Consider the following 14,302-nt stretch of genomic DNA (forward strand, 5'->3'; position numbering starts at 1 on the left):
AAATTTTCATTTGTAATATTGCCATATCCAATAAGCCTTGCCTAACACATGGCTTCTATTTGATGCCTTGCCTTGTTGAAAAAAATATTAGAAAAGTCTTTGAGCAGGTAAACTTCAGCAAACGGACCTGTGACATCCCACGTTGTCTTCACTGCTGGAAAAATCTAGCGAGGACACCTTAAACCTTTGACATCAATCGAGAGGGAGAATGGAGATTTGTCTTTACACTCTTCAAATTTGCCATATTTGCATATGTGTATATGCTGATTTGAGTCACATCCTCTTCTTACACAGAAATGAAAATATGTTTCACAGCAGATGGCCACCCAAGGCCTTCGGGCACGCCAATACACTGTGTCACTTTTCCAGAGATGATAGACTAGCTCAGTGGATACTGCTATGTAGGCTACGTGCTAGGGTGCAAGAGTGGTTTTATTGACATCCCTGTGGTGAATCGTGCAACAGCCTGGGGTTCCTGCAGTATTTTGGTAATTGGAAAGAAGCACAGCTCTCTGACGGCTGCCTATGTTCTAACGTGCCTAGATAGAAATTGCATTCTCCTCCAATGTATCCTTTAGCTGGAGCAGGGAAGAGCTTATTAACTCTTAACTGTTACTGCCTGAAGACTGTTAATGTCTGTTGACAAGATGAGGTTGTATTTACTCCCAGGGCCCAGCTGAATAAATTAATGAGTGAGCTAATTATTACTGTATTCTGGGGGAGAGGCTAGGCTAGGTGGTTGATGTAGAAGAGAGCAGGGGGTGAGGGAATTAAGCCCCAGCGTGCCAGCGGGTGGAGAATCTGTCGTGATAGTCTGCCGTACCTTCTCATCATCAATCCTCTTTTTTTTCTTACATTCCCAACTTTTGTAGTCCCCAGATCTTTTTTCTTCATTTTCCTTATAGCAAGATAGCAGTTTTCAGCCTGACATATTGGAACTTTAAGAGAAAGTTTCAGAAATGCTGCCTTTTTGGTTTTGCTGTCTCTTGTACCTTACTCTCTTACATGTATGCCATGTCTTCCCCCCAAAAGACTTCTAACATCCCTCTCCCTTGTCAATAATCTGGCATGACCCCATAGTTCTCATCTCCAATTTTTTAAAAAGCCGTATGGACACAGCATAGGCCCAATATAATGTTTATGTCTCTAGTCCATGTTAATTTTCCTGGAAGGGTGCTTTAGATGAAGTAAGGGGTTTCCTATCTCCCACTCGTATATTTATTTATATTTTATATTTCTTAACCATCAATTCCCCCCGTCGCATAATTATATTGCAAAAGTGTAATTCTCTTTAACACCCCCCTAGAATGGCAATGAATTGGAACATATAATCCACTGTTAGATTTCACTGGGTGCCCTCTTCTTAATGATTGTAGCATATTCATGTTTTCCTTTTCAATTTTCTCTTTCTGTTATGCCACTCATTTTTTACTTGATCAAAGCTTATATTAAGATTTCAGCTCAACTTTTTATATTATTTACTATATTTTGCCTTTTCTCCAAAATCCCAAAGCAGAATACCCTGGTGGGAAAAATATTTTTCCGTCACTTGATCCTTGTGAACTAAGTTTCGTTTGAGAACAAATGGTCTCTTTTGTAGGGCTGAGGATTTGAACCTGGGTCTTGGTCCAAGTATAATACCCAAATGATTACACAGTGCTATTATCTGGATCTCTAGCAGCTGTCCAGTTGTTGTGAATTTTTTTGCTTCAAAATATAAAATAATCTTCAACTTTAGGTTAAGCAAATTCTTGAATCTCAAGCCAGTAAATGGTTGCAAATAATTATGGCAGTGTGATATTTTTGTGTCCGGAGGCAGGGCCTTTCTGAAATCTAGCTCAGTGTTTCTCAGTCTTGGCAACTGTAAGATGTGTGGACTTCAACTCCCAGGATTCTCTGGCCAAGTTTGCCAAAGTTGTGAAATGCTAGTCTAGTTAATGGAGATAAACAATTGGGTAGGATATTTCTACATTTTCTGGAAGCATTTACCATATTTGGATATTTTGGGAACCAAACTTTGGTGCAGTGGATCTGTGTTCAAAATCAACAGCGCTATTCTTAATATTCATAGTTCAGTTATTGTTGCCAGAGTAAGTCACAACACAATGTTTGTGGACAGGAAATAGATGGCAACAGAAGAAGCAACAGTACCATTCAAGATATTAATGCTTCTCCAAAAGAACAAATGTGTTATATTTGGAATTATCTCACATTTATCTGAATTATTTTAGCAACTAAATTTTTTGCTATGCTTGTTAAGCAAATCATTGTGGTCATTAAGCAAATCCAACTCCTCTCATTGACTTTGCTTGTCATATGGCCCCTGGGAGTCATGTGATCTTGGGATTCTGCAACCATTGTAAATACCTGCTAATTGCCTGTCACCTGAATTCTGATTATGTGACCACAGGGATACTATGACAATCGTTAGTGTGAGGACCTGTCATAAGTCACTTTCAGTGCTGTTGTAACTTTGAATAGTTATTACATGAATGGTCATAAGTCAAAGCAATAGCAAAGACAGCAAACTCTTAGTCATGTATCAAGAACAGCACCAGAACAATGCAGGGATGAATTCCTGCTGATTCAACCAAGTAGTAGTAGACAAAGAACTGTTGTATTTTATATTTAAAGCATTGATGGTTAATTTTTTGAAGTTATGTTTTTGTTTAATGGAGGGTCTGTTTCTTGCAGAGATATCCCAATGCCTTTAGTCACTTCTGGGGTGGAACATGGCAACTTGAGAGAACTGGCTTTGGCTAGGATGAAGGACTTGGGAACAGAGGTAAAACACATAATTTTATTCTGTATTTCTTAAGTCTACCAGACTTGTATCTATTCTTATCTGTACCAAGAATGATTGCTTTGTTTTGCAAGATCTGTGCAAAGTCACCTGGTAGAGAGATGGGAAGCATACAAATGCATTAAATAAGTATTTTTCTGCACTCGTAGGTCTGATGCAGCCATAGAGATCCATGAAGAAGGAATCGTTACAAATAGTGAAATCTTGTTTTTTTATGGAAGGGTATATAATAGGCAGCCTGAAGTCCTTTGAAACAATTGCCTCATCACAGATTAGTTGCATGAACATTGTTAGTCTCATCATTGTGATGATGGATAAATATACTCCATCCTGCTGGGTTCCCCCCCCTCCCCAAATGCATAGAAGAAACCTACGCTTCTGATTTTGGATTTTTCTACCTAAATAAATACCATATTTTTCGGAGTATAAGACGCTCCAAAGTATAAGAGGCATCTAGCTTTTGGGGAGCAAAACAAGGGAAAAATCTGCCTCTGCCTCCCAGCAATTTGCCTCCTTGCAACAAACAGCAAACAGTACAGACAATATACACTGTTTGTGGTGTTACATTTCAGACTATACTTGTACAAATGCTGTTAAAATTGATGTGGCTTTCTGGAAGTATAGTTATTCTCTGCTATTTAAAAGAAAATACAATAGCATGGGGCCTCTTCAAATCAAGCCTTTATTTTAAAAAGCTTCTTCATTTTGTTGTCTACAACAATAATAAAGCAGTCTTTAAAAAATAAGTCTAATAATTTGAACATTCTATAGGCATTTATAGTTATTGACTTACCATATTTTATAAGACACACCGGAGTATAAGATGCACCAAGGTTTTAAAGAGGCTTTTTTTTTAAGGTTTTGCACTCTGCAAACCTCCCAAAAATGGCCCCCTTTTTTTAAAGGCATGAATAGCCCTTAGGAGGCTTGTATAATGCTCCCGGGGGGGGGGGGAATGAGCAAAAACCAGCCCATTTTTAATTAAGACGGACCCATTTTTTGTCAAAGAAAGGGCATGGATAGCCCTTAGGAAGCTTACAGAGTGCTCCTGGGGGCTGGGGCAAAATTGAGCAAAAAACGGCCCATTTTTTGCTCATTTCTGCCCTCCCCAGGAACCCGTTACTCGTGCTTGTTACTTGTTACTCGTGTAAATGGAGCTGTGTGCACAAGTATGTACGCCTACTGTTTGCATGGCCCAGTTCTAAACAGGCTACAGCCCAGTACCGAGCTGGGCCCTGGGGTTGGGGACCCCTGATATAGCTGATTTATAAAAAGCTATTCTGTGTTTGCAGATATATTAAAACAAGACCAGTCTTGCCTAAAGTTCTCCTATTTACATTAGATGGCTTTTCTTTACAGCTTGAACTATACAAATATAATTTATAATCTCTTTAAGACTAAAGGGATTTGGGTGAAGTGCCACCAAATGTATTTGTTCATGGAAAAAGGCTTTTAAAATGTTTTTTCCCTTGTTAAGCAAAGCTCATTGTTGCTTGTTCTCCCTTGGTGTATTTAATGTATTTATATAGGATAGAAATAAATAATCATTTGGAGCAAAAGTATATTTGGAACATTGACAGCATATGGTGGATGCATCCTCCAAAGATGACTATAATAGAAGGCTGCTACTTTACTGAAGCTGGCGCTTTGCCACATGCCAGGATCCTACTTATTTATTTTTCTTTTTAAAATGTTGGGTACCATCGGGAGCCTAGAGGACCACAAGTTTGGAAGTGTCTTAGTGCCCAGGAGCACTTTCTTCCTATCGAACCTACTGCAGAGGAAAATGTCACATTTTACTTTATAGGCCCAGCTGAGAGGCTTGCATTCTCAGCAACTTGCTGTAGCAGAACAAAAGTGTTGACAATTATTAGTCCAAATTAGCCAGGTTTATGATAAATATGCTGGCTAAATCAAGATTTGCATGGCACCTATTCAAGATTCACAGCAACATTAGTAGTACAGAAGATAAATGATGAACTGTTACTTCCACTGAAAATTCCTTGAAGAAGATCATCATTGCTGAAGAGGTTCATCTGAGAATGGCTGAATAGGAGTTTTTAATGGCTTTAAGGTTAAAAACAATGCTTGATTTCTGCTTAGAAATTGATAATAGATGTTTAAGAAGCAGTCTGCTGTGCTCAGATTTTTGGTTCTTTCAGCATTTTTCTCAAACATTGCCTCAAACTTCTAGACTGTTTTCAAGGCCGTCAAGATATGAGGTAGAGCACTAACTTTATCTTGGTCCTTGGTAATCACCATTTTACAAATATCTAGAAGTCACATTCTTTCCCTCTCCCTCCTTCCCCATTAAAAAAGGAGCACAACTGTTATACCAAGCTGAGCTTATTATATTTTGGATACTTTGTGCCAGTGATGTCACTTGTACATCCAAAATTGGGGACCACACTACTTGAACTAAATGATTTATAGATCAGATCCATGTTGTCTTCTAGAAATTTTGGATTACAGTTCTCTTAAACTGTTATACAAGTCATTCTGCTGTGCTTGACAGGAATTAAACACAAGCGGCTTGTCCTGTTTTAATATAAACTCGGGCAGAATAAACATGATACTGTATTTTTTGGAGTATAAGATGCTCTGGAATATAAGATGCATATTAGTTTTTGGGGAGGAAAACTAGAAAAAAAATCTGCTTCTCCCTACCAACATCCATCAGTATTCATCTGGCTACTGTCCTTGCAACAAATAGCCAACAGCCTGATCAGCTTCAGCACTTTATTGCAGCCTGATTCAGCACAAGCAGCTGATTGGTGGTTGGATCATCCTCCTGGAATAGTGCCAATCAGCTGTTCCAGGCTGTGGGGATTGCCACAGCACATCACTGCCAATTGCCACCTCTGCACGTCACATTTTTGGCCTATGCGCATCGCGTTTTAGCCCCTGCGTGTCACATTTTCATCCCATTCCAGACTGTGGGGATCACCACAGCACATCGCCGCCAATTGCCACCTCTGCACATTTATGAACTCTACATGGCCCCGTTTTTGGCCTCTCTGCATCACATTTTCAGCCCGTTCCAGGTGGTGGGGATCGCTGCTGCTGCTGCCAATCCCTGCTGCCTGGAACTGGCCAAAAATGCAACATCCGGAGGCCAAAAATGGTGTGTGCAGAGGCTGAAAACACGAAGTGCAGAGGCATTGATTGACAGCGTGTTTGAGTGGCGATGGGTGGTGGCGATCCCCACAGTCTGGAACAGCTGATAGGCGGTATTCCAGGAGGACGAGCCAACTACCAATCAGCTGGTCGTGCTAAATCAGGCTGTGCTGAAGCTGACGAGACTGTTTGCTGTTTGCTACAAGGAGGCAAATTGCTGGGAGGCAGAAGCTGAAGGGTGGAGGCCAGTGGGTGGGCGGGGCTTCAGCAACATTCGCTGTCTAAGATGTACATACATTTCTACCCACTTTTTTGGGGGGAGTGCATCTAATACATCAAAAAGTATGGTACTTTTCATCACATTTGAAAGATTCTTTCCCCTAAGACTTTCTTAGAAAAGCATGGCAAATTTCAGCCCCTAAGCCTTCATGGAAAGCACACTCTACATTTATGACAAATTTTTCAGGAGTTTCTCTGCTTCAATCCTTACTTAGCCAGTGCAAAATACAGTTAACATTGGTGTTTCATATTTGATGAGAAATTTCTTCTCACCTGGCTGTTTTTAAAAAAAAATATCAATACATTTCTCCATAAGATGCAGATCGCTCAAGAAAACTATTGTCCGCTAACATTTACAATGGATGGGCTTTTATTTTATATACCAGGCTTTCCATTCCTTATCCTACAATGGAGAAGTAAGCATTTTTATTTTGAAATCTCCCCTTCAAATTGTCATCTTGTCTATTCTAACTTAATTTTCAACCCTGCAGGAAGTGATGGTGATGATGAGGGCAGTATTCCTTAGCCTAAATACATTCCCTGTTGCAATTCTTGTCTTCTTATCTGAAGCTTTATCGCTTACTCCTCCTATCTAGTGTCGTGATGTGAGAACAAGAGAAGTTGGAATACAAGAGATACATCACAAAGTCAGACCCTACCAGGTGAGCTTTGTTTTTCCTTCATGTGAGTGTTTTAAAAACAAACAAACTTGACACTCTATTATAAAGGTTGAGATAGAAAGAAATGCTTGTCTTTGTTCCCAAAGTAACAAAAGGAACCTGCCTTTTATCAAGCCAGATCAGTAGTCTAAATAACAGTGAATATGTCTTGAATGAAAACATCTCAGCTAGTAATTCTCAACTGGTGATGGATGTACCATCAATAGAAATTGAAACCGAACCAAATTAGGTGGGATGCGGAGTATGTCTAAAAGTCCATCTGATGAGAAAAGGCACAACTGCATCTCTTGATACACATTGCTGACTGTGGTTCACCCAGCGTTTTTGTCTAACGCGGAATCTACTTCGACTCTTGCTCATCCTTGTCAGTTTTACAGTTCCTGGAAGAAGAAAAATCATGCTTACTTTGCATCTGCCAGAATTTAAAATGCTGCTGCTGTGGGTTTGCAATAGCCATCGAGTCTATTGCTAGACTAGGGAGTTGAACAATTGCCCACTTGGCACCTTAGCAGCAGCAGAAGCCATCAGAAGTGAAAGGCAATGTGTCATTCCTCTCTGCAAGCCAACTGGGGTTGTCCCACATCCATCCCATAACTCGCCTCCTTTCTTTTATAACTTCTGTTAGGCACTGATCTTGGCATTGGCCCATGCATGCCCATTGACAGGATTCCAAATGGTCTCCTTTCCCACAGGGCAGCTTTGACTGTTGCAAAGATTTATTGGGCATTGATCCTTTCCTTTCATTTTAACAGCTGCCTTCTAGGTAGAAATGTCCCTCTGAGCAGCCAGTAGTATGGGAAGTAGTCCTGGCTGAACATCTGTCTCATCCATCATCGTTATCCTAAAGGCATTTTTTTTTTAGCATCTGAGAATCCAGCAAGAAAAAGTTAACCTGGGAGCCCTTTATCCAATCCTTTTTTTTCCCCATACCTTTTTATTTCTGGTGAGATCTAGGCTCTTTTGGCAGATGCAGTTGTAGATATAGACGGCTGAGAACCATTGTTCTTGCTCTCTTTATTAGCAAAAAAAAATTTTTTTTTTTAAAAATGTTTATTTGAGGAAGGGAAATCTACTTCAAATAAAATTAGCATAAGTCAAATAAACATGTTACCAAACATCTCAGCCAATTTAGGCTCAGAAAATTATTTTCCAGTTCAAAAAGCATGTTTATCCATAATTGGGTCTGTGATAGAAAACATTCTATTAACATTTTGTTAACATTCCAGAAAGCTGTGAAAACACTGCTTTTACAGAGAGCCCTCCAGGGCAAACAATGCTATTTAATTGGAGGAAAGTGCTTTTGGGGGTGGGGGCACGAGGGGTGTCTGATTTATTGTGGCTACATGATGTTGCTTTGTGGTATGTTTTTATGAGATGAAAGCTGCCTAGAATCTTTCAATGAGACAGCACACAAATACATGTTGAAATTATAAAATATGCCACAGTATAATCAGCTGTGGATGATAATTACAAATATTTTGTTTCTATTTACTTAGTCCAGGAATATAATAACCCACCATGGAACTCTGGTTCCTTGAGATAGTTTAGAAGTGGGCAAAATCAAACAAAGTTGAGATGAATACAGATTAGATGCTATGGCTATGGAACATGATCTTTCTGAAAGGAGGTGTCCATTCTGTTCTGACCGAGGAGGCTCAGGTGGCAGCAGAACCCTGGAATGAATCTTAATAGCTTTGGCTAATAAACTGGTTGCAGGGGAAGAGAGCCAATTTGCACTAGTGGCAGGTTAAAACTTCAAGATGCTTGTGATGCAACTGCCTTTGAAGAAGAATTGAATACCGCCAATTGAACATTGGTGGTATAAACCACCCGACTTTATGACATACGGAGAGCACCAGCTGAACTAGTTGCCAGAGTATTGGCGGCTTTAAGCTGCACATTTCAATTTATTTTATTTTATTTTATGTATTGATATTTTAACCTTGGAAGAAGATTAAAGTCAAAGATAAACAACTCAAATTGCATATTGCCCCCAGAACTGTCTGTCCTGCTGCTGCAATTTTTTTACAATCTATACAAAGCCTTGGAGAGTTCCTCTTCCATGTGAGAAATACAGGGTATAGATCAGGGGTGTCAAGCTCACGTCGTCACATCATCATCACGTGACATATTGGGACTCCCCCCCTTCGCTAAACTGGGGGTGGGCGTGGCCAGCACATGACCCATCTGGCCCATGGGCCATGTGTTTGTCACCCCTGGTATAGATTAATATTCTCTGGTATCCCTGCATTTTCAAGGTTTGCCTGGAAGTATTCATGATCCCAACTCTTCTTGCATTGTGAAAGCAAATTAAAACAATGCTATTGCACTCTTAGCTCAAGTTGATTGGGAAATTCTATCATAGGATATTATAGCAAATGGATTATGTTAATTAAAAGCAGCAGGGTTATTTTCCATTAGATGTTGATGGGAAATAAAATTAAAATCTTTAAGCCCTAGATTATGCTTAAAACATTAAACTTGAGAGAGCCATAGCATATGATACAATACAGTACAATAGGAGTGTTGGAAGGGACCTTAGGGATCTTCTAGTCCAACCCCCTGCCTAGGCAGGAAACCCTATACCGTTTCAGACAAATGACTATCCAACATCTTCTTAAAGACTTCCAGTGTTGGGGCATTCACAACTTCTGGAGGCAAGCTGTTCCACCGATTGATTGTTCTAACTGTCAGGAAATTTCTTCTCTGTTCTAAGTTGCTTCTCTCCTTGATTAGTTTCCACCCATTGCTTCTTGTTCTACGCTCAGGTGCCTTGGAGACTAGTTTGACTCCCTCTTCTTTGTGGCAACCCCTGAGATATTGGAACACAGCTATCATGTCACCTAGTCCTTCTTTTCATTAAACTAGACATACCCAGTTCCTGCAATCGTTCTTCATATGTTTTAGCCTGCAGTCCCCTAATCATATTTGTTGCTCTTCTCTGCACTCTTTCCAGAGTCTCCACATCTTTTCTACATTGTGGTGACCAAAACTGAATGCAGTATTCCACACTTGGAATGGTATTATGAAGTTATGTTAACACTTCACGTGATTTTGATTCTGTCCCTCTGTTTATGCAGCCTAGAACTGTGTTGGCTTTTTTGACAGCTGCTGCACACTGCTGGCTCATATTTAAATGGTTGTCCACTAGGACTTCAAGATCCCTCTCACAGTTACTACTGTTGAGCAAGGTAAACATGAGAGCTGTGGTGGCGCAGTGGTTAGACTGCAGTATTGCAGGCTAACTTTATTGACTGCCAGCAGTTCAATCCTAAGCGGCTCAAGTTTGCCTCAAGTTTCCAAGGTAGCTAAAATGAGGATTGTTGTGGGCAATAGGCTGACTCTGTAAACCACTAAGAGAGAGCTGAAAAGCCCTGTGAAGCGATATATAAGTAAGTGCTATTGCTATTCCCAAAACTCTGGGAAATCCTGAGTGTCAGAGCATTTGCAGCATGACTATTATTAGGAGACAACCCAGGAGCAAAGCACAGCACACAGAGACTTAGATATTTAACAGTGGTTTATATACAACATATACAGAAATATACACGATAGCAATTACCCGACAAGTAATCAATCTTCTTAACTCTACATGGAGAACTTAACAATGGATACAGTGGACATAAGGAGAAAGACATTCACCGTCTCCTGGCTTCCTTATATAAACACCTCCTAAAGTGGTAAAGACTTTTGTGGACCCCTTCATATCTTCAACTGGCTATACCAATGCTGATTCATCTTCATTGCATCTGCCTTACATTTCATCAGCTTTACAGTTTCATCAGCTTTACAGCTGGTCAGCTCTTAAATCTCACTCAGTTTATATGAAATAATCCCAAATACATCACATCATCTTCTGTATCAAGATTTATGCAGCATGGGCAGATATATGATCAGATTATCAAAAGCAACAAGAAGGTTTTATAATAGACTCTATCACCACAAGCAGAATCAAGATTGAGTCTAGAATTCAAAGTCCAGGATCAATAGATGTTCAGGTATTTGAGCAACAAAGCAGGAACAAGGTGAAGAAACCGGGGCAGTCTCAGCAAGCATAGATACATAGAAGGACAAGCTGTCACTGACATTGTGTTTGAATCCTCTCAAGCAGAGGCTTATATAATGGAAGCTCCTCTCCTCTGCCCAGATAGTATCTCAGCTGATCAGATCTGGATCAGAAAGAGAGATCCTTGAGAGGTCTCTGATGAGAAGTCAAGAGAGGATCTATGGAGGGATGGGGCAAGGCAGGAAATCTCACTAATGCATAACAAAACTCCAACGGAGATACTGTAGAACTGTCTTCAAGTGTTTCCTCTAGAGCAGCAACTGAATTAACCCAACTATAACCAATCAGCAATTAACAAGTTCATCTTGTGAAAACCTCCAGAAACTACACAGTATTTGAAGCATGGCTTCAATTCCAGATTTGGGCTGACCAGCATGTAGAGGGGCCCATAGTCTTCGTATTCTAGTGACTGGACTATTTGTATCTACATTGCTTGAAATGGCAGAAGTTGTTCAAACCCTACCTTTTTAAAAAAAAACTTCTGGAGTGCTAAGAGCCTAAGAAGAGATTTTGATTAGACAAGCATCCTACCTTCTGTAAAGGTAGGATGCTTGTCTAATCAAAATCTCTTCTGTAACATTTTGTTCCCTCAGTGGCCAACTATAAGCAAAAAATGCATAAGTTGTGGCTAAGCATGATGCTTCTTCATATATTCTCAGCAGACGGTGTTGAGAGGCGGCAAACGCTGAGTTCTCTTCTGAGAAGTGTTCAAGTGATTTTCCACCAAAAAAAATGTTTTCATTTAACATTTTAACTTCTGTGGAAAGACAATAATCACACTTTTTGACTCTTCTCTTAGATGTTAAAAATCCATCTATTGTGACCCGCACATTGTGAAACTATTTCATGCTACTTTTCTCCTGCACACAGAAAGAATTGCCTGCATTACCATGAAATTGGCTTTGGTCCCTTTTGAGTGCTGCACAATGTTTATAGTGGCTACTATCTAATATCATTTATCAACCTTTTGGCTCTTTCTCTTTTGACCAGGTTGAGCTGGTCCGGAGAGACTATGTGGCCAATAGTGGTTGGGAGACCTTTCTTTCTTATGAAGATCCTGAGCAGGACATCCTGATTGGACTTCTACGTTTGCGGAAATGTTCGGAGGACACCTTCAGACCGGAGCTGAAGGGTGGTGTCTCCATTGTCCGGGAACTCCATGTCTATGGGAGTGTGGTTCCTGTCAGCAGCCGAGATCCCTCTAAATTCCAGCATCAGGTAACTGCAGCTTATTAAAGTGAACAGCGGCAGCAACATATAGAATTAATCCATCTGCATTTGATACATATTGATATTTGAGCTCTTGAATAGGGTATCATTTTATAATAAATATAAAAGTAAGTGAAGTCTCCTTTGAGTCAAACTAAACTCCAGATGATTGACTAATTCTCTTGGCAATAAGATGGATGAAGCTGGTCACTGCATTCATCTATGGCAGGGGTGTCAAACACAAGGCCCACAGGCCAGATGTGGCACACAATGTGCTCGGATACAGCCCACCGGTTTGTCCTGGAAAATGTGAGGGGCTGGCCTGCATCGCTTTGGCCCGGTCTACCCGCATCGCTTCAGCCCGGTCTACCCAATGCAAAGAGGAAACATGACAGCAGTTTGGGGAGCGGCATGAAGCTGACCACACCCACCCAGTCGGCCATGCATACCCAGCCCCCTGTGGTCAACCAGAGCCCTGATGCAGCCCTCAATTAAATTCCTAATCTAGTTAATTGGTATTTCCTGGCAGTTTTATATCAAAATAGAAAAGAGGAGTACTTCTGTTTACGTTTTTGAAATCAGCCAAGATTAGCTACATAGTAGAACCCTAATTAGGTCTTTTTAACAGTAGCATTATTTGCATTCCAATCAATGACACACTTATATACGTTATTTCAATAATGTTTATATTCCTGCAGCCTGTATCTTTTTAGTGCTGCTTTCTGTGTCTATTCTCATGCTAGTCTCCATTGCTACAGTTTCTTTTGAATGACTGTGCAAACTTCCTTGTACAGTGCATACAGGTGAAATGCTAGGGATTTGTAACAAAGTGTAGACAAATAGTGGCTCCTGAAAGAATTTTTTTTTAAAAAAAAGTATGAAGAAAACATTTCCCTTTTTTAATTTTGTCAAGTGTTATGGTGAAAAAATCAGAAATTAGATACAAAAATATTTCATAAGTCTTTAAAATATATATAAAAGTATTTTTTCCCTTGGGCTGAGAAAAATGCCTTTTATGTCAAGTTGTAAACAGGCAAATGTAAATGTTGCAAAATAACATTTTTCTCATTGTTTGAACCATGATTCCTGTATATTCTGTTCAGTGTTTCTAATGCTACCAATTTTAATTTGATACCCATATTTGGGCCTTAATAGAGTCATCTTATAGGGGAGATGGCATAAGTAATTAAGTAAATAAATAATAGCAAAATGCATGTACAATAATTTCAGAATTCAAGTACAGGGCGGGGCATAACCTTTTCCTAGGGGGTCACAGCAACACTTGTAATAACAACACAAATAATTCATACACCATTCGAAAGCCCATCAAAAACTGAGTTTATTGACACGATTTAATAGTCAGTATGACCACCATTAGCCCTTCGAACAGCATTCAAACGAGGTGGATAAGAACACAACAAATCTTCAAACAGTTCCGTTCGATTTTCCAGATTTTTCAACACAGTTTCCAAATTCATTCTCAAAGTTTCAACCGAATATCGATTTTGACCTTGCTCCTGAATCATCAGAGCTTCCACTTCCAATTATCAGTAACCCAATCCGGATGACGTTTCAATTTGTTTGCAATCCATTTTCGATTGATAAACGTCGCTCCAGCATCGCGAGCCTCTCGAAAGGCAATGCATTTTATTCTGTCAATGATCCTTTGTTCTTCCAAATCGAATTTTCCAGCCATTCTTAAAGCAAATTTAACATTTAATAGCTCATTCAATTCAGTTTTTTATGGGCTTTAAAATGAGGTGTCGCGGAAGTTGTAAACTGCTGTCGATCTTGCTGTGACCCCCTAGGAAAAGGTTATGCCCCGCCCTGTACATGGACATCCTGCTCTTAATACTTGCTCTCTCTAATATTGGTATATTAGCAGTTTCGCTTCTACATAAATCAGAAAGCTGTTCTTTATAGGCATATTTTGCAGTAAATCCTAGTGAACTTTATTTATTTATTAAATTTCTATGCCTCCTGTGACTCCCAAAAAAATAAAATAAAATAAATGAGTTAGATTTGATGCCAGTGTCCAACCAACTCCTTGTTGGAGACTTTGGGTAAAATTACTACTAATTATTAAGACCAATAGAATTAATTGTTGGAGCACCTGATTGATATATGTCATTGTTTCTTATGAATCTA

General features: G+C 39.7%; 1 protein-coding gene across 1 annotated transcript in view; it reads left to right on the forward strand.

Moving 5' to 3' along the window:
* Positions 1-14,302, forward strand: part of ELP3 (elongator acetyltransferase complex subunit 3) — a 102,401-nt gene that overhangs the window by 55,624 nt on the left and 32,475 nt on the right. Inside the window, exons 11-13 of the mRNA XM_087717439.1 lie at positions 2,695-2,785; positions 6,796-6,861; positions 11,936-12,163. Coding sequence (XP_087573565.1) covers positions 2,695-2,785; positions 6,796-6,861; positions 11,936-12,163 — 385 coding nt within the window. The remainder of the gene's footprint in view (positions 1-2,694; positions 2,786-6,795; positions 6,862-11,935; positions 12,164-14,302) is intronic.

Source organism: Thamnophis sirtalis, unplaced genomic scaffold (assembly GCF_051295495.1).
Source record: "Thamnophis sirtalis isolate CommonGarterSnake01/CBP01778 unplaced genomic scaffold, rThaSir2_p1.2 scaffold_6, whole genome shotgun sequence".
Classification (NCBI taxonomy): domain Eukaryota; kingdom Metazoa; phylum Chordata; class Lepidosauria; order Squamata; family Natricidae; genus Thamnophis; species Thamnophis sirtalis.